The sequence below is a fragment of the Antechinus flavipes genome, chromosome 3 (assembly GCF_016432865.1).
Source record: "Antechinus flavipes isolate AdamAnt ecotype Samford, QLD, Australia chromosome 3, AdamAnt_v2, whole genome shotgun sequence".
NCBI lineage: Eukaryota > Metazoa > Chordata > Mammalia > Dasyuromorphia > Dasyuridae > Antechinus > Antechinus flavipes.
This window is the reverse complement of record NC_067400.1, coordinates 545,917,509-545,943,383: the sequence shown is the minus strand read 5'-3', so window position 1 is coordinate 545,943,383 and position 25,875 is coordinate 545,917,509. Positions and strand designations below refer to the sequence as shown.

Sequence of the window (25,875 nt, the reverse complement as noted above, 5' to 3'; positions counted from 1 at the left end):
TACCTACCCTTTGATCCAGCAGTGTTTGTACTGGCATTATATTCCAAAGAGATTTTAAAGGAAGAAAAGGGACCCACATATGAAAAAATGTTTGTGGCAGCCCTTTTTGTAATGACAAGAAACTGGAAACTGAGTGGATGCCCATCTGTTGGGGAATGGCTGAACAAGTTATAGTGTAGGAATGTTATGGAATATTATTGTTCTGTAAGAAACGACCACCAGGATGATTTCAGAGAGGCCTGAAGAGACTTACATGAACTGATGCTGAGTGAAATGAGCAGAACAAGGAGATCATTATACCCAGCAACAACAAGATTATATGACGATCAATTCTGGTGGATGTGACTCTCATCAACAGTGAGGTGATTCAAACCAATTCCACTTTTGCAATGATGAAGAGAGCCATCTACACCCAGAGAGAGGACTGTGGGAACTGAGTGTGGATAACAACATAGCATTCTCACTCTTTCTGTTGTGGTTTGCTTGCATTTTATTTTCTTTCTCATTTTTCTTCCTTTTTGAGAAATTTTTCTCAGATTTTTTTTGTGCAGCAAGATAATTGCATAAACATATATGCTTATATTCGATTTACATATATTTTACCATGTTTAACATATATTGAATTGTTTGCCATATAGGGGAGGGGATGGGGAGAAGAAGGGAAAATTGGAACAACAAGGTTTTGCAAAATTATCCTTGCATATGTTTTGAAAATAAAAAGCTTCAATTAAAAAAAGAAAATTATCAATGCATATGTTTTGAAAATAAAAGGCTTTAATAAAAAAATGCTTATTGAGATCTTTGGTTTCTGTATTACAAACATTTCCCTTTCCAAAAGTCATCTCTTATAACAAGGAATTGAAAAAGGAGGAGAGGAGTAGGGGAAAAAATTACTAAAACTAATCAAAATATTAACAAAAAGTCTGACATTATATTCAGTGTTTCACACCCATGATCTCATACCTCTCCAAAAAGGTAAGTGAAATGCTTTCTTATCATTTGATTATTATAATTTTACATCCTTCCCAAATCATTTTGTAGTGGTAGTTATTTCCATTTTTGTTGCTATGGTCAAAGTGTATAGTATTTTCTTAAAGCTTACTTAATTTTGCATTTGTCCATATGTCTTCCTATGTTTCTCTGTATTTATCATATACATCATTTCTCATGGCACTGTAGTATTCAGATTTGAGCCTGAATTTAACTGAATTAACTGGCAAAATGCCAGAGGTAAAATATGAATCCATTTCCGACCTGAATCCAAGGGCAGAAGTCTTTCCATTGCACCACACTGCCTCTCTAAGACAATAGGACTTCATGGTCATGACTAGGGTTTCCCAAAGTTTTTTCCTAGAAATGTTTCAGGATATTAGGTCAGTTCTTTCAAGTAGTAATTCTAATAAGAATCAGGGCTGAGGAAGAAGAAGAGATAGAGATAAAGATAACTGGCTCTGTTTACTTTTTGGTATATCTATTTCTAAGATATATTTTTATTTCTTTTATTAAATGTTACCCAATTACACATATGATTTTTTGACATTAATTTGTAAAAATTTTGATTTCCAAAGTCTTTCCATTTCATCCCTTCCTTATCACTTAAGAAGGCAAGCAATATAGATATAGATTTTTTGTATACTTCTTAAAATGAGGTATAGTTCCAGATTGTGGTTTGAGGAAAGATGGAGTTTTTATTTATATGTGTGTATGTTTGCATATTTATATATATATATATATATGTGTGTGGGTGTGGGTGTGTTTGTGTGTGTGTATACATATATATGTATATATATATTTTACACAGAGATATACAGGAGAGGACAATCAAGTTTTTGAATAAAGTTTTTAGGAAATATCAAGTTGTTTGAATTAGATATGATACTGGATGGATATCTATGTGGTTATTCCCTGGATACTAGAGAGGGCTGGAAGCACTAATAACTGTGGAAGGTAAAATCATGGAAATAAGATGTATATACTCATGGTATAAACTATTGGATAGCTCTATAAACAGTTGATTAGCTACCCCTTATTTTTGTGTTGTTGTTGATAACAATACCTGATAGATCAATTTACTATTGAATATTTTGAATTCTTCTTTGGCTTCTAAGATCTGAGCCCTGTCACAGTTGTATGTCATCTCCAAAAGTAAATACTCCTTGTCTGGCCATTTTTGATTAAAGATAAATTTCCATTATACATGAGCTTTTAGTTCTGTTTTTGGACAGTTGTTTCAGACAGGATCCTGCTTGTACTAATCCAACAATTAAAATCACAAACCTCATTTTTTTCACCAAACCTCACAACTTTAGACAGACAACATATATTTATTTAGCCTCTATTATCTAATCAGTAGTTTTAGACAGGACCTGAATATTGTGCAGGTATTAAAGGGAAGAGACAAAGGGATATAAAGGCATGTTCCCTGCCTTCATAGTGCAATGCTGGAGAAACTGAAGTAAGACATAGATTAGGTTTTTAATATTTTAATAGTGGAGAATTTGGGCTAGCAAAAACTAGCTGGTTGGATGGGACTCTTGTCTCAAAGCATCCAGCACTGAGCAATTAATTCCACAGACTTGTATAGGACTCCAGCTATTAGGATAACAAAGGCAAGGGGGTGCAGAGCACTGGGTGAGGGGATGAGCTATAATTTTAGGAAAGGATCATAATTCAGTTCTGACAAGTTGGCTCTCAAGAAGGTCGGGGGCAGGAGACAAGTGTCTGGGGCAAAAGATATCCAGGCTTTTGAGATAAGCCATCTGGAGTTTTATGACTCACTGGGATGTGAGAGTGACCAGAGCTTAATGGAGTATGGAAAGAGTAGATGTCGACAATATTTTATTCAGGGTACAGAATAATAACTTAGGGAAACCGAGTCAGGGAAACAGGCATTACAACAGTGCTTACAGTCTAGTAGGAGACATTAAAAAACCCAAACCAAGTAGAAAACACCATGAATATCTGAAAAGGAGTTTTATAATTAATGTGTGGGTAGTAGGTGTATCAGATATATATCAGATAAATATTGACCTCATTTCTAGCCCAGCTGACCAAAAGATTTGTTCATTCCTAAAAGAATCAACTCCTCCCTTGGAGCTGACTTTGGTGACCCACATTAGCTGGTTGTCATTATATTAATTAGAATTTGTCATATTATCTGAAGAAAAATGTAATTTGAAAATTTCAAAACTACAAAGGTGTAATTTCTAGATTTTCACCTGATGGGAAGGGGAAAAATAATCTTCCATTTAGGATTTATAGATAATTAGGGACTATATTTGAGATCTCATTGAGTTAAGGAGCTCTTGGTGCTTAACTCTTTTAACTAAGAGAAATCAGTGGAACTTCTCTCCTCCTTATAGTATTAGAGAAGTGGCCAAAGGTTGAATGATTTGCCCTAGATCTCATTGCCAATAAGTATCAGAGGTGGTATCTGAACATAAATCTTCCTGGGCCAGAGATTGGCTCTCTATCCACTACTCCACATTGCCTTCTCATTAGAGAGCTACGGAAGCAAAAATAATGTCTATGACATGCATTTCAAATCCCACAGCAGAACTGAGATGCTAAATATTATTTCAGAAATGACCCTGTGATCACACTTATATACTTGGGTTAATTGTTCTTTCCTTCATCTACAATGCAAATTTTGGCAGTAGATGGAACTCAGGTCTCCTCAACATGTTGATTTGGGGTCCCTGATGTCTGGTCACTCACAAGATCTCCCTCTGACTTTTCTTCATCCTTAGGGGGATCTGCCATCTTTTCTTTCTCTTCTTCATCTCTGGAAATTGCAAGCTTTTCTAGAGATGCCATCACTTCATTTCTCAACTCATCTTCAGATTCTTCAAAATTTCTGAAGTGTTCAAAAGAAAAAGTTAATTTTTATTATGTTAAAACACTGAGGAATAAGTATTCATTCATACTTGGAAGGAATGAGACACCTCTTTTTCTGATTTGAAGGAGTTGCTTCTATTCACTCTCTTCCCAATTTGGAAAAATCCTAATCTTTCCTCCAATTGGAAATCAGATTACCTAATTTTGTATCCCTTGAATTAATTGTTCTTATTTGATTATTTTTAATGTATAAAAGTGTCTTTCCCTGTAATGGAATTCAGTGCCAAAGCTAAGGAAGGCAACTGGTCCTAATTTGTTGGTCAGTTACTATGGTGATTGCTCATGGATGAGCACAGATTCCCTTTTCTCGAGATGGGAGGAAGGAGAAGGAATCACCTAGAGTGTCTGGAAAGTCAGGCAGTTATAAATCTAAATTTTCAGAAGCTCAAACCTTTGTTTTCTTAATCATTTTATCTTTTACCCATCACACGACATTAAGACTTTTGAAATACCTTGTATACATACAAGATATACTTAATTATTCCTTTGAGAATTTCATAGTATTCCTTGACAGAATTGAAAACATATCAGAATATCAAAAACCCAGTCTGGGAATCACTTAGTTGGATTGAAAGTTGAATTTACTAAATGATACACTAATGGCTCAAATTAATTTTTCAAAACTCCCAACCATACCTAAGCTCTATTCAGGGTGAAAACAACAGCAACAATAACAACAATATTATGTATATATGTATATATATATATATACATATATATATATAAACATATATACACACATATATGTATATATATGCCACTGTTGTTAGTTTATATATTGTATATATGGTGTATATTGTATATATAATATATACATAGTGTATATTGTGTGTGTGTTTGTATATATATATATATATATATATATACATACATACATACATATATATATATAACCATTTAAGATATGCAATGCTTCATCTATATATTGTGATTATCACAACAGCTAGGCAGTGTGGGTATTATTATCCCCACTTTACGGATGAAAAAAACTAAGGGTCATAGAAATTAACTGATTTGTCAAGGATCAGAAAGTTAATGTCTTTGGAAAGTTGTCTCAATTTTCTCAAATTACAGATAGGGACAATAATGCTTGTGATACATTTCAAGGAGTTTTCTTTGAAAGCTCAATGAGATAATGTGCAAAACACTACATAAATGTTAGTTTTTGCTATTGTCCATCAGAGAAATCATCTCTAGTAATAGAGCAGCCACTAATTAGTTGCATAGTCTTAGATGAATTACTTAACTTTTCTGGGTCTGTTTTTTATCCATAAATCGAATAATTTGTATTAGGTAAACTCCAAGGTCCCCATTACCTCTTTTAAAAACATTCTTTTGCATATATTTAACCTGTATCCTATATGCTTGCTGCTGTTCACAGGAGGAGGAGAAAGAAAAATTTGGAACACAAGGTTTTTCAAAAGTGAATATTGAAAACTATCTTTGCATGTATTTGGGAAAATAAAATACTGTTAAAAAAATTTAAAACCTTTGAATTTTAATTCATAAAATGTACATTTTGCAAGAGGTGTGCTTTCCTTCCTCATTTAGCAATGTATCAGTATTTTAAATTTAGTCATTAAATAGGCAAAGACCCAACTATTCTTACATTTTCCAGATATGCAGTGAAACTCCTTGGAACAATGTACAAACTAATCTGGATATCAGTGTTTAAAATTACTAAATGGATTTTTTTTAAAGGGGAGGGGGGGCAGAGGAAAACACTCCTTCAGTTAGAGGTATTATTTTCTCTTCCAAAGATGGCGTTTTTCATTTCATTCACTTACGTGTCATCATCATCGGATTTGGGCTCCAATTGTTCTTCATCTATATCTGTAGCAGAGATTGGTTCCATCTTCCCCTCCTCTTCATTAATGGGAAGCCAGTATTTTAATGTTTCCACTAATTAAACATAAAGATCCTTATTAAAACAAAGGGAGATTCTCTAAGATTTCCTATAATTCTTAATAATTCTGATAATTTTACTGGTGACATCACTATTAATTAATGATCATGAAGAGTCTTCCTCTCTCTCTCACCCAGATCTTGGCCATATTATTTTTTCTGTACTTATTTTGTAGATTTTTAAAAAGCATTTCTTTCCATCTAGCAAAGACAGGAAAGTAAGTAATGGAGACTAAAAGCAACCCAACATGCAATTTTCAATAATTTGTAAGAAGTATCTTGACTACCACCATTTACTTAGCTTAAAGCATTTCCATAAGAGGTAGAATGTTTATCACAGAATTCCCCATTTATTAATTCATACCTGAAATATTGGATTTTATGACAGCTTTTTTAGTCAGCATGTTGCATTAGAAAAAAAAAAACACTAAGGTAAAAGGCTCCTTTCAAAGAACTTAAAAGATGCTATACATAAAACACTTCAAGACACCTTTAACACGCTACAGAAATGTGAGCTACTGTGACTTTGTCTTAATATAAATATTAATATTTTCTATGAGCCAATCACTGTTAAACCCCATATGACATAATCTTTATTTGGTTCTTGTAGCAACTATTACGGCATGTTCGATCTCCCAAAGCAATATTATTGGAACGTTAATATTCACATGCAGAACCTCCCTGCACGGGTTAAATGTGTTAGACGTTTAATCCCACGGTAGTTCTGCCACCAAACAAAAGTCCAAGTCACTCTCTCTTATCCTTAGTTATTGTGTGCTCAGAAAATGAAAAATACTTTTAATGTACTAATTAAAGTCAACTTGAAATATGAATCCGGTATAGAAAAAAACTTTTCCAAGCGTAAATGTAAATTATTGCTTAACTATGTTCTGGACTTGTCTCAATCTGTACTGTTATTCAAGAACTGACAGCTCCTCATTTAAATACATTTTATGTAGAAAGGCAGTTATTCTGTTGCTGGGAGACAGGGGGGGAAGTAGAGCAGCTATGACTAACCCTTTCAGTCTCCTCCCTCTATCCCCTGCGATTTGCATAGAATCCAAGGGGCATGCTAGGGGTTTGAGAGGAAAATCCTGACTTCATTCAACTTCATTCAACTCTTTCGCTGTTTTGTTAAATGGATCACGCTGGGAGTGATTCGCCAAGACCAGGTCATGTTAGAAATGGAAAGGAATTTTCTGACCATAACTAAGGTATGAATTAGACTAAGAGAGTCCAAACGAATGAGAACACCGCCTTCAGTTCAAAGGGATCGAGATGACTACGTAAGCGCTCTGCTAGCTGTCTAGCACTCCGTGTGATAAAAATAGTCTGCCAGATAGCGTTCCGCTGTGTCCCCGCTAAGATTCCACCTTGAGTCTGATTCCTAGCGGGGCCAACAGCAGCTCGGTAAAAAAAAACAAATTAAAAAAAAGCGGGTGGTGTGTGAGGGCTGGAGCTACGGAGTAATTCAGTGGTGACTCCTAGTGACGAAAGGCAATTCTGCAAAAAGCATTATTTGGATGGAGACACAGAAATGTGTGTCCGTGTGTTTTGGAGTCTTTTATGAGGACCTACGGCAAGATTTTTTTTTTTTTTGGCCCCAAAAAGTGTTTCAATCCGTACTTAAGGGGTAACCATCAACGTGAAGAAGTCTTTGCCCCTTGTTTCCCTCCCATGGTTATTACCACTCTCATGGTTATTGGCTCGGGTTCAAGGAGAACCTTGGATGTTACTTAGGATAGTTCCCACGTTTTCCATGTCACTTTTTAGGACGTTTCTTCCTTCTCTTGAGTTAATTTTGAAATGATGCAGAAAGGAAAGTAAAATGTAATCTCTCAGGTTTTGAGAAGCACATTGTGATTAAAAATTTTTATAATCTGTTCAACACTAACTGGATTATTTTTTTTTAATTATTTTATGTTACATCAATTTTCTGAAGTAGAGTGAAAGCTCGATAGACCAATCAGACACGTTTCATTTTTACTTTTAGGAAGATGAATTTTAGTGATTCATGAGATATGCAAGTAAATGAACTACTGATTGGCTATATGCAAAATTCTTTCCTTTTCATTTTAAGATAATTCCTGTTTTAGCTATGTATTCGGGCTTTCACAATAAAAAGTCTCAGTCTTTTTGTGTCAGAAATACCTCTGGAACTTAGACAAGGTGAATAAAATAAAATAGAAAGGAAACTAAATATCCTGAAATAAAATTATCAAAATATTTAATAATAATAATAATATCCTGGACTCCTTAAAATACCTATGGGTTAAGAATCCTTGCTAAGAAAGCAGAATTAGCAGAATTAAAATACAAATATGAATATATATATATATATACCCTAGTATAGTTATCACCATAAGATTCATGTATATAAAAAAGGTCCTTGAACATTTAAAAATTATAATAGGAAATGTATAAATAGGATAGAAACAAAGGTGAAAAGCACATGAAGATAATGATGGACACAATCTGAACATCACTGATCAAATTCAAAATTTGACATTAATAGATAAGTTCTATGTGGCAATCAAATATCAAAATGTCCATAAATACATTTTCTGGAATATCATTGGAATTCCCAATATAATTTCCATTTTCTACAAGTACAGAGGCAGGTAGGTGCTCCCCACTGCCCTGTCCTGTCTGCTCCTTCCCCCACCATTTCTTTGGTAATTGAAAGTGTGGTGTTTTTCTTCTTTATAATATAATATTCTCTCTGCGAGAGATCAGGTTTCTCAGGGAGGTTTTCTGGAGGAAGCCTTAGTATCAGTTCAGATCAATAATTACCCCAAATGCAGCCAGGGGATAAAAGTTCAGATCTTTTATTGTCTCCAATATAGCCCGGTTAGCTTAGAGTCCTATCTCTCAGCTTGGTTCTAAGAGCTCTTGCAGCTTTGTCCTTTGCTTCTGCCTCTGCTTTTTTCAACCTCCAGAGCCAGCACCAAGTTGAATCTGCCTTGCCTCCGAAGAGCTCTTGCCGCTTTGTCCTTCAGCCTCTGCCTTTCCTTTCTTCATCCTTCAGCACAAAGATGGAATGAATTTCTTGTTTCCTTCACTTGGGGCTCGGCTAGCTTTCTGGCGAGTCTTTCAGACCAGTTTGGTCTCAGTGAGGGAAGCGCAGGAGCCCAGCCACCTACCACAGTGGTGTGAGATGAAGATGAATCTGGTTGTGCCTCCGAGAGAGTGCTTCTCCTCAACTGAACTGATGCTCCCTTCTCAATCTTTAGCTGAACTCTGTACAAAAGCCTCTGTCTGTTTTCTTATATATGAGAGAGAGGAATTGTGGGATATGAGAGAGGGGGATTATGGGTTTCTCCCATAGTGCTCTCTGGCCCTAAGAGCTTCAAGGGAGGTGTGAATTCAGATATCTCATACTAAACCCTGAAATCTCCCATACTTGTGAACTCCAGTGAGTAAAGGTGTGAACACAAGCATTGTTTCAATTAGTTCTACTTAGTACCTTGTTTCAGGTTCTGGCCCAAAACATCAACTCTAATGAGTCAGCAGTTTGTAAAGATTCCAACAGAAAGTATATTCGCAGAACATTTCAAATCTAAATCTATTTGAGCTGTCACAGGAGTAGTTAGCTAGCATTTACATATCGGTTTAAGTTTTGTAAAGAACTTTACATATGCTACTTTCTTTAATCATTATATTCCTATGATGTAGGTCATATTATTATCCTCATTTTCAGATAAGGTAACTAGGACTGGGCCAGAGTAATTCCTTTGCCTAAGGTCATACAGCTAGTGTCTGAAGAAGGATTTGAATTCAGGTCTTCCTGACTCCAACTTCAGAGTTCTATCCATTGTACAACCCAGCCATTTGGCAAAGAAGGCCTTCAACTATGCTGGCATTTGCTAAATTCTTTGGCACTTAAAGTTAAAATTAAAGTTAAAAAGCTTTTGACACAGAGGTCTGGGAGGGATTTGAAAGATCATAATTCTATATATGGAAGGGACCTCAGAGGCCTTTCTAGTCCAATCCTGTAATTTTACAAATGAGGAAATGACTCTCAGGGAAGTTAAAGTGACTTGCTCAGTCTCACATAGGTAGATGGAGTCTCTGGCACCAGAACTTTTTCCATTGGGTATACTCAAGTTCAGCTGTGAGATTTCACCTTATTAGAAATTCATCAATTCTGATTTGTTTGTTGAACATACTGAGCAATGAACAACTTTTTTGTTGTTTAGGTGTTAGTTGTGCCCAATTCTTTGGACCATAGCACACAGGGTCCTTCCATCGCTGGCTATCTCTTGAAAGTACCTGTCCTTCTCATTCTCTGCCTTCAATCTTTCTCAACATCAGGGTTTTTTCCAATGAGCCCAATCTTCTCATTATGTGGCCAAAGTATTTAAGCTCCAGTATTTGACCTTCTGGTGAACAGTCTGATTTATTCCTTAAGCATTAAGCGATTTGACCTCCTTGTAGTCCAAGGGACTCTTAAAAGTCTCCTCCAGTTAGAGGAACATAGAATAGTTTATCTCTCAGACTTGTGGAGGAGAAAGAAATTTGTGACCAAAGATGAACTAGAGACCATTACTGATCACAAAATAGAAAATTTTGATTACATCAAATTAAAAAGCCTTTGTACAAATAAAACTAATGCAAACAAGATTAGAAGGGAAGCAACAAACTGGGAAAACATTTTCACAGTTAAAGGTTCTGATAAAGGCCTCATTTCCAAAATATATAGAGAACTGACTCAAATTTATAAGAAATCAAGCCATTCTCCAATTGATAAATGGTCAAAGGATATGAACAGACAATTTTCAGAGGATGAAATTGAAACTATTACCACTCATATGAAAGAGTGTTCCAAATCATTATTGATCAGAGAAATGCAAATTAAGACAACTCTGAGATACCACTACACACCTGTCAGATTGGCTAAGATGACAGGAAAAAATAATGATGAATGTTGGAGGGGATGCGGGAAAACTGGGACACTAATGCATTGTTGGTGGAGTTGTGAACGAATCCAACCATTCTGGAGAGCAATCTGGAATTATGCCCAAAAAATTATCAAATTGTGCATACCCTTTGATCCAGCAGTGTTTCTATTGGGCTTATACCCCAAAGAAATACTAATGAAGGGAAAGGGACCTATATGTGCCAAAATGTTTGTAGCAGCCCTGTTTGTAGTGGCTAGAAACCGGAAAATGAATGGATGCCCATCAATTGGAGAATGGCTGGGTAAATTGTGGTATATGAATGTTATGGAATATTATTGTTCTGTAAGAAATGACCAGCAGGATGAATACAGAGAGGACTGGTGAGACTTACATGAACTGATGCTAAGTGAAATGAGCAGAACCAGGAGATCATTATACACTTCGACAACGATATTGTATGAGGACATATTTTGATGGAAGTGGATTTCTTTGACAAAGAGACCTGAGTTTCAATTGATAAATGACGGACAAAAGCAGCTACACCCAAAGAAAGAACACTGGGAAACGAATGTGAACTATCTGCATTTTTGTTTTTCTTCCCGGGTTAGTTATACCTTCTGAATCCAATTCTCCCTATGCAACAAGAGAACTGTTCAGTTCTGCAAACATATATTGTATCTAGGATATACTGCAACATATCCAACATATAAAGGACTGCTTGCCATCTAGGGGAGGGGGCGGAGGGAGGGAGGGAGGGAAAAAAAATCGGAACAGAAACGAGTATCAATATAAAGTAATTATTAAATAAAAATTAAATTAAAAAAAAAAAGAAAAAGAAAAAAAAAGTCTCCTCCAGCAGCACAATTTGATAGCATCAGTTCTGTGGTACTCAGCTTTCCTAACAGTCCAACTCTCACAGTCATTCATTACTACTGAAAAAGCTATGGCTTTGACTATACAGACTTTGTAAGCAAGGTTAATCTCCTCTAACACTCCATTTCAGGAGTGTTCCTAAACCTAACACCATTCCTAAATAGTCTGCAACTTCTTTTGGTCTCATCAGCTGTCAGTTCAAATCAACAAGTATTTCTGAATGTATCTACTCTGTAGCAGACACTGTGCCAAGGACTGGGGATTCAAAGAAAGAAAACAAATAAAAAGAAAACCCAATTTTTGCTTGAAACAAGCTCTGAAAGGGAAGACAACATGCAAACTACCATATAATCTAATATAGTTAGAGGATAACTTGAAGATTAATCCTAGAAGGAAGGCACTAAATTTAAGGAAAATTAAGAGGACTGCATGCTACAAAGGACTTTTGACAGAAGATAAGACTTTGGCTGAAACTTGAAAGAAATTTAGGAGCAGAAATAAGGAGGAAGAAAATGCTAAGCATGGGAGACATCCAGTAAAAAATGTCTTGAGATCAGGAGATGGAGTTTATTGTGAGGAACAGAAAAGAGGCCAGTATCACTGGATTTCAAAGTACTTGGAGGAGAATAAGATGTAAGAAGATCAGAAAGTGAGGTGTGAAAGGCTTAAAAAACAAATAGAAGAGTTTTTCTTTGATCATGGAGGTAGGGGGAATTGTGAAAGATGGTGATATTTTAGAACTTGAAGGATCAGTTTCCCCACAAATATCCCAGTGAAAGCTCTAAAATGATACTAAAAGGAACAATAATAAAAAAAGAATTAGCTACAATACTCTCCATGCAGTCCACAAAAGGATTCAAAAGATCCTTTTGAAGTAGAATGGAAATAGAGTATATCAGGTGAAAAAACAAAGTGAAAATCAGCCCAGTGCCACAAGTCTCAGGAACAAACCAGCATCATGAAATATGACACAGGGTCTTATAAATGGCAAAAGACAAGGCTGGACCATTTTTTTCCCCCGAGGCATTTGGGGTTAAATAACTTGGCGAGGGTCACACAGCTAGGAAGAGTTAAGTGTCTGAGTCTGGACTTGAACTCAAGTCCTCCTGACTTCAGGGCTGGGATGCTATCACTGGGCCACCTAGCTGTCCCAGCTGGGCCCTCCTTGATCCAGCAAGAAGGAAGCCGGATGTAGCAATAATCTCAGTCACCTGGCCTTGGAAGTGATGTCGTTAGAAAAGATGTATTTCTTCCCCTGCTGAGCCCACAAATATTTCCTCTCACCCTCCATCTCTCCATGTCTGTTAGCTTCCCTATTGCCTATTGATCTCAGCTCTCCTGTGTCCTAGAAATCTCTTCACTTGGGCTTACACCTCCTCCAATTACCCATCTCTGTCTTTTTTGCCTTTTACTTCTAGAAGTCCCTAGAAGGCCTCTCCACAACCTCCTTCTATTTCCCTCTGCAATCTGGCTTTCCTGTAAATGAGATAGTGACAGCTGGATGTCACTGGCCTCCAGGGATGACATACTGAGTCAAGTAGAACAAGGAGCTTTCATCCATTAAGAGGTATTAATTTTGGAGCAGGAGTCCTGGCATCCCAGTGAGAAATTTGGCTTCCTGCCTTCACATAGATCTGGTGAGAACAGAACAGTATCTGGGCTGAACCATAGATTCCAATAGTATAAATAATAATGAATTTGTATTATTAGAAGTTATAATCATGTAAAATATGGTAATTGGTTCCAGTCCAATGGAAATATGAAGTATGAATTTGAATAATTTTACTAAGGGGATTAATTATTCACATTAATCAGGAACTAGCTGTTCCTTTTACCTTACAGCCAAAGTTCAACAAGGGCCTAGAGCTCAGAGTTTTTAATCTGGAGCTTGAAAGAAGGAAAAAATCACATATTTATTTAAAATAAATAATTTCCTTTGTAATTCTATACTTTTTTGTGATTTTAAAATATTGTTCTAAGGCGTCCATATACTTCACTGAACTTCCAAAAGGGTCCCATAACAATAACAAAAAAGGTTAGGAACCTTTAGCCTACAGGTACATAGACATCCAATTAATTATGACTTTATCTGAGAAAGAAAAAAACTCTGAAAATCTTGTTTTCTTTCAGCTTCACAACTCTTGTATAAGATTATTAAAGATTCACAAATACACACACACACATCTCTGCAGAGAGAAATAAAGAAAATCATCCTAGTAACTGATTTTTAAGAAAAATGCTTTAAGCATCATTTCATCAGATAAATTAGTTTGAATGAAGTGTGAAATTTTCTCTTTAGTTTTTGAGGAAAACTCAGCCTGTAGTTCTCCAACACATCTCATAAAGAAAAAGTAAATTTTTAGGAAAGGGATGAAAATCAACTTGTCTAATCTCAGAAAGATGAGGCTCTGGTCTTTTACCTGTAGACAATAAATAAATAAAGAGGTGTTCAAGAGTAGCTAAGGATCCAGGAATTAAATATGTACAGTCATTGCTTGCCCATGATGCTCAGAGACTTATAATTATCCTAAGCAGCTGTCAAAAAAATCCATATGGTTGTATTCTTTCATCAAAATGCCTTTAGAGAAATTGTTGGAAATAGTCCATATGAAAATGCAGGGTTATTGATTAATTCATTTCATGGGCAGCTGCTACAACCATGAACACCTGAAATAATGAATCCAGAAGAGATTTTTTTCCCCTCTAGACCTTTTCTAAGAACTATAAGGTCTGGAAGTCAGTGGTGGATATTGGGGCAGGGTAGGAAATTATTCACATTATCCCTAGAAAGTGTGTTGTTACTTTCTCAGGGTTTTGCAAGAAACATGTGCTTCTATAATACTGATTTTTTTCCTTTTCTCCCCATCCCATTTATCTTTCTTGAAACAAACCCAATACTTGATTTTGAAGGCTACAAGTCAGCACAACAAGAAAAATTTAATGTTGATTTATCTCTTTTGATTCTCTTATTTTCTGTCCAATCTCTACTCAACACACACACACACACAAAATTAGATGCATTGGAGTTGAAAAGGTACTAATGAATCAAAATTCCTAATATTGTTTTCTTTTTTAAAAAAAATCAAATAAGCTGAATGCTAACTCAAGTCAGAATATATAAGAACTTTATATTAGAAGGACAGTTTTTCTTGTTCTTGTCTTACGTGTCACTATGTACAACAAGGGAATCAGAATTATATTTATATATAATATAAATGTATATATCTACACATTATATTACATAATATATATATTATGAGAGAGAAAGAGAATAATAATTTAAATTTGCCATCAAAAGATCTGGTTTGAAAGTGTAATTTCAGGGTTTACTTAGGGATGTGACCCGAGTTAAATCTCTTAAGTTTGCAGGGTCTCAGTTTTCTTATTTTTAAAATTCGATTTGATACTTTCTAAGGTACATTTAAGCTTTATGATTCTCTTTTTTTCTCTTCTGATAATCCACTCTAGCTATATTGGCTTATTCACCACCCTCAGAGAACACCCGAAGGCAGCCTGGAGGCAGAGGAATGGCTCATACTTCAGGAAACCATTTCTAACATCCAAGTTGAGATCAAGAATAAGCTTTTGCCATAATAGTTGTTGATTCTTCATGACCCCATTTGAGATTTTCTTAGCAAAGATACTGGAATGGTTGGCCATTTCCTTCCCAGCTCATTTTATAGGTGAGGAAACTGAGGCAAACAAAGTTAAGTGACTTGCCCAGGCTCACAAAGTTAATGTTTGAGGCCAAATTTGATTCCAGGCCCAATGTTCTATCTATTCACTGAGCCATCTAGCTGCCTCTACTGCTATTATTTCTACTAGTTCAATATTTACAATATTATTTCGAGAGAGAGAGAGAGAGAACTGAGGCTGAAATTTAGATGTAAGATTTTGAGTGAAATGGGAAACTATGGACTTCGCAGAATAATAACCTTGGGTAATTCAAGACTCAACACCAGGGATCTGTTAATCATTAGGCTCTGGGAAGAGCAAAGACTTGCTCTTATAACAGAAAACATCCAGCGATAACCCCCTTGACCTCTACTCAATTGCTTAGAGAAAAACCTGACTAATTATTTAATAACCTGGAGATATTCGAGGAGCCTCCAAACTAACTTTCTTTGTTTGTTGCTTGAGAAAGCCTGAGGTAAACTAAGTCTCCCTAATTATTTTAGAAACCTTTAATCCCCCTGGTTTAATCGATTATTTACCTCTAAATGAATCTCCTTATTGTGAGGGATTATGTGGTTTCTCATAAATCATTAACTAAGGTAGATTGAACCTATAAACTGAATTTTAGTATATGAAGGTCTGATGGGTTTGGGAAAAAATGAAATTCTTTTTCCAAACATTACAATAGAGTGCCCATATCAGCTCAAGCAAGCATTTGCAAACATTGTAACAAGCTGACCACAATAAACTTAGGCAAACACATATGCAAGAGGTCAACTATATTGGCTTGACTAGAATTTAGCAAACCTTTGCTACTTCCACTTGAGCAGGCAATGAAAATTATCCAAATAAGGGGAAGGGGTCATTGGGTTTCTGTGATTTTTGACTATTTAAATCACCTCTAAGTCTTTGTAAAATTGGCCTCCTCTGTCTGAGACTCCAGTGAGTGGACTGCCCACTTTTTATAAGATTCTAATAAAACTTCTGATCTTCACCTTGAGAAATCTCTGAGTAGTTGTTTTGAGTAAGGGGTTGCCATCCCACACAATTTCTTTCCCTAGACAATAAGGTTCACAAAGATCATATGTGGGTACACACACATATGTATATATAGATAAATATGTGTACATATATCTTATGTGTATATGTGTATATATATATGTGTGTGTATATATATAGACATATATATACATATGTAAATATAAAATCTGTATCTTTAAAAGAAAACAAAAAACTATCATTTTGTGGAAAAAAATATTCAGAATATTATGAAAGGAAATCAACATCAAAGAAGGGAGAGCTGTACCCGAAGTTGATTAGCGCATTGTATAGGGCACTGGGCTTGGAATCAGAGTGAGTTCAAATAATACTTTAGACACTTACCAGCTATGTTATCCTCAACAAATCATTTAATCCACGTTTGTCTTTGTTTCCTCATCTATAATGTGGGGATAATAATAGTACCCACCTCTGAAGGTTGTTTTGAGGATTAAATATCAGCTATTATTATTAACTCCCTTGATTGATTGGCAGCCTGGTTTTTCAATAAGACCAAGAATATGCACTGAGAACAAACATTAGGAATTCCTGAAACCACATATCAATTCTTCAAAATAAAGCTCTTTGTATCTTATATCTTGTGTGTAAGTCTTTATCCAAGAGACCCCAGGAGTAGCATCTAAGGGGATGATGAAGTACTGTGAGTTCTTGAACTTAGAGTAAGCATGTGGACCAGAAGTGGGAAGGGCCACAACATGAAAGAGCAAAAAGACCTTAAACTTTACTTTCAGTTAGTATTAAAAAAAAATTACAGAGTAAACAAGAGTTCATTGTACAGTACAGATTTGATGGGAAAAGAATTACTTCTTAACAACCCTAAATTCATTTTCTTCCCCAACAGGAGACTAAATCTTCTATTCTAATCATTCTTCTGCTTATTCTAATATTCTGAAAGACAATATAGCTCCCTAGGAAGAAGGTAGGATTCAAAGGAAAAGAAAAATAATATATAACCCTGCTTTACTCTCAGCCGCAGTGTAAAGGACTCAGTCTATTCCCTATAGATGTCCCTTAGAAGCTCTCACTCAGAGACAAGATATTGAGAGGGCCTGTGTTGTTAGTTCCATTGCCACAACAGAGCCTGAAGTAGGACAAGACAGGTTCAGAAAAGGAACTGTAAGGAAATGTGAGAGCTATTATTAATCACATTGTAGGAGGAGACATCCCTGGGCCTCTTAATCCACAGAGATCTATTTTTGCATAGGATTAACAAGTAATAAGAGAATGACTATTATAATGAGAGGCAGTCTTATTCTAATGAGGGTCTGGAGGACATGACTCTGATCACTCTGTCCTGATCAAAGAGACCTGTGTATACCCTATCATCCTATCTAGGATAATCTAGACAAAAGGGGAATCTAGTTTTACTTGGACTTGTCTGAGTGAAACTCAATGGGCTGGAATACATCAATTCACTGAAACTGAAATTTCTTTACTTTTTGAACAGATCTAAGTTTTCTAGTTGGGTCAGTTTTGCCCAAAATTTCATCTCATTTATGAGTCCTATACTTGAAAGGCTGCCTGACTAACCGACAAGAGTTGATTTCTATTTGAGTAAAAGAAAGGGGGAAAAACTTTAGTCCTGATTCAATAATTGGCTATTAATATAAAGAGAAATAGCCATTTCTTTCATTTTAGACATTTGTGATCTTGACCAAATCACTTGACCTCTGTTTACCTTAATCCATTGGAGAAAGAAATGGCAAACCATTCCAGTATCCTGGTTAAGAAATCTCCACAGATAGTAGGATACAGAGTCTCAAAGAGTCAGACATGACTGAATGATTAAATAAGAATCAAATCAAAGGCTAATAACAAAGGGCAAATACAGGAAGATGGGCCAGGAGACAAAGAAAGCGGGGAAAGGGCAGAAATCCGGTTTTAGTGGTGGGAGGAGATAACACTGAAGAATGTTACCATGGGAGAAGAGAGGTATTCTATAAGGGAGATGGGAGTATAATTGGGTTTTAGAAAAGAAAAGGAAAAAAAAATGTGTCATGATAAGGGGAATCAGGCTGTTGGGAATAGTTGGTATTCAGAACAGTAGAAAGGAGGAGATTCAAGGCAAATGGAGAAAAAAATTGCCAAGAGAAGGGCAAAGGTCTGTAAAGAATTACATAATCAGGGAAAAAATACCTGCAATGAGGTAACAATCCTTTTTATCTTGGAAGAAATGGTAATTCTAAGAATGAGACACAACCAATAAAAATGGGGTGGACAAGAGGAGCAAGATCTACGAGTTAATAACAGAAACTGTCTAGAAGATGGAAATCAAAATAGATCCCTTAGAAGATTAATTGATTTATGGGCTATTGTGAATCTTTTGTGTTTTATGCATTCAAACTGTGACAAAATAAAGGAATCATATTTGAAATTCAAATATCTTATATCTTATCTTCAGTACTTATGGTTGCTGAGGTCCCTTTACCTATATCTGTAGAGACCTGCACACAAACTAAATTCTAAAGTTTCCAGAAGAAATTCTGCATGTAGGCAAAATGCATCAGTTATGATTTAGGGCACAGATCACTTAGACTGAATTCAGACCATGTAAGCCTTAGGGCCACAGGTTATATTTGTTTACTAACTTGCCTATCCTAAAGGAATCAAACTCCCATTGTTAGCTGAATTCTCTTTAAACATGGGAAAGGAAGAATTGCTTTCCTAAAAATAAATTGAAGTGCTAAATAAAAGCTATACAGAACATAGGCTCAAATTCTTGTTAAGAACTGCTGGAAGAAATTCTGGGCATCATGATAGATTTATTTTGCCCATTGGAAAGTAATTTGAGATCATTCAATGGCTCCCAGAATATCAATTGAACTCTAAACCATCAAATACAAGTTCACCAATTCTATTTATACTACTAATCATAATCTGTTATTGATTAGACAAAAAGAAAGAAACCCAACCTACTTGTAAATTCACAGGTCTATTATACAATGCTTAGCAAAGGACATTTCCATTTTCTTGTTTTTCCATGCCATAGATTTTTTAAAAATCACCTTATTGTTTTCTCACAGGTCTCTGGCCAAAGTCCAAAGGGAGCAATTATGAGTTTAATAATAAACTTCATACCAAACTCTTGTTCATTTGCAGAAAAGGAGTCACTGGCTAGCTCTGCTGCGGCTAACATATTCATTAGTGTCCCTGGTGATTCCTGATTCCACTGTTTCCTATTTTCTGAAGCATCTTCAGTTATAACAACTTGGCCATCTGGAAGACAAAGTGTTAATAGGAAAAAAAATTTAAATGACTTTTTTTTTGGCTTTTAAGTAGAATCACAAAATGTTAGAATTGGAAAGGGTCCTGAGAGAACATCTAGTTCAACTTTCTTATTTTATAGAATAGCAAGCCAGGTACAAGGAAGTAAAGTGATTTAGTGAAACACACACACACACACACACACACACACACACACACACAAAGTGCTAAAACCCTCTCTCCATTTGTTTGCATTGTAAATTTAGTTATTTTTTCATTATAAAAACTTTTCTCATATTTTAATTTTAAACTAGATGTATTTATCTTCCTAGTTTATTTACTTGGTTCAGAAATCAGCAATAAATTGCGTAGTCCCTCTAACCTCTCCTGATATCCTATTCCACTGCTTCATCATAGCATGAAAGTGAACCTGAGTTCTCAAGATATACAGCGTATAAACTCTTGCCAGTCTTCCAAATCAAAAAGCATTGGATTATGGGTGCTAACTCTTGACTAAGCACCATCCTAGCTAAGTTCATAGAAGCATAGGATCATAGATTTACTGCTAACATAAAAGCTCTTTGAGGATAAGAAGTTTCTCACTTTGATGTCTGTATTTTCAACACTGGGTAGACTGCCTGGCACATAGTAGGCACTTAATACGTATCTGGTAGTTGTTGGAAGGGATTTTAGAGAGTCTATTCCAATCATTTTATTTTACAAATGAGGAAACCAAGGTTCAAAAAAGTAGAAGTGTTGACATGTGAACCCAGATCTCCTGTACTCAAATGCAGTAATCTTTCTACTTCAACACTGTTCACTTCCCAGGTTGATCATGGAATAATAGACTTATTGTCAAAATGACTCAGAAAGATCATGTCCTAAGGCATAGAAGGTTATGATTTGTGTCAGGGAAGGGAATATCCACCCCCCACAAAACTACAGATTCTTGATATATTTCAAAATTCCCTTTTTGTGCAGATATTTTACATACAGGTAGGGTGATGTTTCACTGTACTTTGAAATATTAGTCAAGTCAATAATCCAAGTTAATTTTCATGACCATTTATTCTCCATCTTGCTTGGGACATATATGTAAAATGCATGGCTGCATGCATGGAACAACTTGCTTTGAACATGTATTCTGTTGCTCCTTCTAAATCCACTTTATAAGAAAACTAGAAAGAAAGTGATGATGGTCAAAAGGTGAAATGATACTATATGTGGGATGGCATGCAATGCTCACTGAGGGAAAAAAAGGTAACAGGAAGAGGTTTCATATAATTGCTTTGCTAATATCCCTTTCAACCCTATTTTTCTATGAAAAATTTAAGATGAGAGAGAAATTATCTTGGATAATATAAATGATGATTATAATGATAGTTCACAGTTATATAGCAATATAAAACACTTTCTTATAATAAATCTGTGAGATCATGTATGCATTATTATCCCTAGTTTCAGATGAAGAAACTAAGGACCAGAAAAATCAAATTACCTGCTTGGGGGTCACATAGCTAATAAATAGTAGAGTAGGAGCTATAATCAAGTTGTCCTGATTCAGAGTCACATAGCTAATAAATAGTAGAGTAGGAGCTATAATCCAGTTGCCCTGATTCAGAGTGTATATCACACTGGGTACAATCCACTATAGAGAGAAAGTGAATAACCCAGATAATACCCTAAAGAGCTAGGATTCTGAACCTATTTTTATGCTATGGACTCCTTGGGCAGTTTAGTGAAACTAGACTCAGAATAATGTTTTTAAATGTGTAGGATTATGAAGGAAACCAAATATATTGAAATATAGCAATCAAAATATGAAAATAATTGATAGACCCAAACCTAAGAGTCCCTATCCTAAAGATAATCTCTCTTCATAATTTTGTATCAGATTCTATAGGGATTCTCCTGAAAAGGAGGAGCTATAAAACATGCCCTAGTAGTTCAGCTTCCCTTGGTTCACCATCCGTGTTGACCACTGGACTCACCTCCAGAACCGGTAGAGCAGGCTGAGGTGATGTTTGCTCCCTCTATCATATGTAACAGTGTCTGAGGAGCTCGAACACTCCAGTGCCTCCTCTTTTCTCCAGTAACAACACCTTGCTTGGAAGCAGCTGAAACAGGAAAATAATGAAATAATTCAGAAGCAGCTAAATTGTGGATTTGCATGTCTTATGATATGTTCAAGAACTGGAAGCACTTCTGAGAGTTGGAGAAACCAGAAATCATAAATAGGTCTATTCTCATTTTACTCTACATCATGGGGATCTGCCCATAACTCCAATACAACCTCATTTGCTAACATGGCTGAAGCAAGGGAGCCTCCATTAGAATAAGCACGAGTATTTCAGAATTCCAAGAGACTAATAACTGGACTGCAGTGATTGCATCAAAAGCCACTGCTCAGGTAGAAGAATAGTTACAATAGCAATAGCTAACATATATTGCACATATATAGCACTTTAAGATTTTCAAAATGCTATGCAAATAATACCACATTTGATCTTCATAAAAACCCTGGGAAGTGTAGAGACAAGGAACTGGAAACGGAGTGGATGCCCATCAGTTGGAGAATGGCTGAATAAATTGTGATATATGAATGTTATGGAATATTATTGTTCTGTAAGAAACAACCAGCAGAGAGTCCTGGAGAGACTTATATGAACTGATGCTGAGTGAAGTGAGTAGAACTAGGAGATCATTATACATGACAACAAGAAGATTATATGATGATCAGTTCTGATGGACATGACTCTCTTCAACAGAGATGATTCAGGCCAGTTCTAGTAGACTTGTGATGGAAAAGGCCATCTATACTCAGAGAGAAGACTGTGGGAACTGAGTATGGATCTCAACATAGCATTTTCACCCTTTCTGTTGTTGTTTGCTTGCATTCTGTTTTCTTTCTCATTTTTTCATTTTTGATCAGATTTTTCTTGTGTAGCATGATAAAAGTAGAAATGTATATAGAAGTGCACATATTTAACATATATTGGATTACTCACTGTCTAAGAGAAGGAGTGGGATGAAAAGGGGGAGAAAAAATTAGGAACACAAGGTTTTGCAAGGATGAATATTGAAAACTACCTATGCATATATTTTGAAAATAAAAAACTAAAAAAAAAAAAAAAAACAAACCTCAAAAAAAACCCTGGGAGGTAGGTACTGCTATTATGTCCATTTCACAGATGAGGAAATTAGTTAGAGATTATATGACTTGCCCAGAGTCACACAGTTAGTATTTGATGCTTACAATTCCTCTATTTTGTTCTAGTGTTTTCTCCAATACCTTCCTTTATCCCAGGTTGTCCCATATTCCCAGATCCCTTGGACCATCATTTATGGATTCTATATTTCAAATATTCCGTGATTAAATTAACACGGGAAAAGCTGGGCTAGGAAAGTAAAATTTAAGGATAAAAGTTGAAATGTGGCCTTTAAAGGCTATAAATTAGAGAAAATAATAGCAATCACTGTCAATAGGTATATTTACTACATCTCTTTCTAGTTTAGCCAGTATATCAAACTTAATTACTTTTTTGAGTATCATTTAAACCTCAAACTTCTATACCTTTTTTAAAAATAATGATATTGACAGTTACTATGTAGAATCATTGACTCTCCAAAGTAGAACTGCCCTCCAGGAGACATCTAGTCTAATTCCTACTCAAAGTACAAATTCTCTTTTTTGTAGACCTGAAGTGATGGAGATCTCACTATTTTCTAAGGCAGAGCATTTCATTATTGGATAGCTTTGACTGTCAGTAAAGTTTTTTTTATTATATATCACTCAGCAAATATTTATTAAATGCTTATATGTATAAGTTTGCTATTCTATAATTCCATCCATTGTTGCTAGATCTGTTGTTAGTGCTAAGTAGTACAAACCTAATTCTTCCCTAACCACAAAGCTTCAGATTTTTAAGGACTATTATTTAGGAAACACTCATCCTTTTAGATTTCTTATAAAATTAATGTTAGCTGTTTTTAAGTAAATCTTGTCAGGGCTTGTCCTAACTTATGTGCATAGAAGGAAACTAGTAAGGAAAGGATAAGTCAGGGAGAAGCTTCCAGAAAGTAGAACAAGGTTGAAACACAGGCTCTTAGCGCTACCATGTATGGCAATGAATGATAATAAATAATTCCAGGAAATTATGGTCATTAGAATGAGAATAGGTAAGGAAAACTTTCTTATATGTAGCTATATCTCCTGAAAAGCATTGGTTTCAAGTAGATCTCATGATATGATATATCTTGGAAGAAAGAAAGGAAGAGAAAAGGAAGGAGGGAGGGAGAGAGGGAAAAAAGAAAGAAAGAAAGAAAGGAAGAAAGGAAGGAAGGAGGGAGGGAAAGAGGGGAAAAGGAAAGGGGAGGGAAGGAGAGAAGGGAAATGAAAGGAAGAAAGGAAAGAAGGAGGGAAGAAGGGAAGGGAAAATGAAAGGAAGAAAGGAAAGAAGGAAAGAAAGAAGGAAGGAAGGGATGGAAAAAAGAGAAAGGAAGGAAAGAAGGAATGTAGAAGACTTGGATACACACTAGGTCACTATTAGGGTGAATGTGAAAAGAGGGGAGAAGGTCAATCAAAACAGAACTATGGCCTCATTCCGTATTTGTGGAGTGCTTTTGGTAAAGTGAGAAACCATGTTCTTGGTTGGGACCTGCAAAGGACCATTTTCTAGGTCCTAGGGCTCCCAAACAGAATGGAATGGTTATCCTAAAAGCTAATAAACTCTTTCTTTCATGGGTGAATAAGTAAGCTACACTGAAAATTACATTAATTCTTTCAGGAATTAATAAATTTTGTTTTAGTTCATTGAATTATTTTCAGTGGGTCCATATTTTTTAAAGGCCAACATATCAATTTCTGCCTGTATTTTCCTAAAAAAAATACCTGCTTCTGGATAATATATTTTTTCCAAACCTTGGTCTGTATCATCTTTGGATTCATTCATAAGGTGCTTTTCCTTAAGCTTCATGCCATCCTCAAAAGTCAAAGTTTCATTAAGTGCATCTATTTCCTGAAAGAAAACCAGCATTTAATGAGAAACACAACAAATATTCGGAAAAAAATTTGTGAATCGCTCATCAGTATCATTAGGTATAGCAGGGACACAGTATCAATCAGTTAATAAGCATTAAATGCCTACTATGTGCTACACATTGTGCTTAGACATAGACAAAAATGAAATAGTCTTTTCCTTCAATAAGTTTCAAGTCTAACAGAGGAGTAAAAAATATATATTTATACACACATGCCCCAGGCACCAGAGGCTACAATCTTTCTTTAAATTGGACAAAGGCAGATGGGAATTTAAGATTTATGGTTCCTTGCCTTTATTATTATTATTATTATTCAGGCATTCAAGTATAATATTCATATACAGTCCCATTTCTAAAAGAAACAATACCAAAGATCCCAGGAAACAGTAAGAAAACATTTGCTACTGTAGTCCTACATAGGCCAGTACTATTTAATATGAGTCACAAGTATCTGGGTAAAATAGGACTGATTATACTGCTTAGAATACAGAATTAACAATCTCATTTTAACTAGTGAAGTGTGAAAATTAGTTGAAAAGATATTTCAAATAAACAATAAAATCTTAATCAAGTTTGTACTACTCAAGCCACTTTTCCCCTGACTTTTCACTGTTCCACCTAAAGATTAACTTTAGCTAATTAAATCTGAGAGAGGCAGCATGAATAGTGAATAGAAAGCAGGCCTTGGAGTCAATATGGTACCTTGTCTTACTTAAAAGAGCAATGAGGGAAATAAGGTTTTGTAATATTTTCTCAAATATTTAATTAAATATACAAAGTACTAATTATTCATCCTAACGTATTTTGATTTAATCTTACTTAGAAAACTCATCATAAAAAGAAAACACCTATGTATTGAGGGGAGGAAAATCAAATGAGAGAATTCATTCAAGATTTTCTTTTTTAAAAAGGTGATTTATTTGTGCAGAATCCCAGAATTCAACAAGATCCCCAAATAAATCTGATATAATCATTCTTTTAAAAAAGACAACAACTCAGTTCCACATTAGTGATGTGAAAGAAGAAAAAGTTTGCAAAAGGGAAAAAAATTAAGAAAATGAAAAACAATATGCTTTAGTCTGTATTCAGACTCCATCAGTTCTTTCTCTAGATGTGATTGACATTTTCTATCATGAATCTTTTGGAATCATCTTGGATTATTTGTATTGCTGAGAAGAGCTAAATCATAGTTGATCCAGGCACAATACTACTATTATTGTGTACAATGTCCTCCTGGTTTTGTTTGTTTCATTTACATTAGTTCATGTAAATCATGGCAGGTGTTAGATTGCTAGTCTCTTTAGCATATGAGAAAAATGGT

General features: G+C 35.4%; 1 protein-coding gene across 1 annotated transcript in view; it reads right to left on the bottom strand.

The window, feature by feature from the left end:
* Positions 1-1,753: 1,753 nt before the first annotated feature.
* NEK5 (NIMA related kinase 5) overlaps positions 1,754-25,875 on the bottom strand; it is an 82,938-nt gene continuing 58,816 nt past the window's right edge. The window contains exons 16-20 of the mRNA XM_051990722.1: positions 24,436-24,532; positions 21,506-21,631; positions 19,389-19,526; positions 5,685-5,799; positions 1,754-3,856 (exon numbers count right to left, since the gene is read on the bottom strand). Of these exons, the coding sequence (XP_051846682.1) occupies positions 3,667-3,856; positions 5,685-5,799; positions 19,389-19,526; positions 21,506-21,631; positions 24,436-24,532 (666 nt within the window). The 3' untranslated portion in view covers positions 1,754-3,666. The remainder of the gene's footprint in view (positions 3,857-5,684; positions 5,800-19,388; positions 19,527-21,505; positions 21,632-24,435; positions 24,533-25,875) is intronic.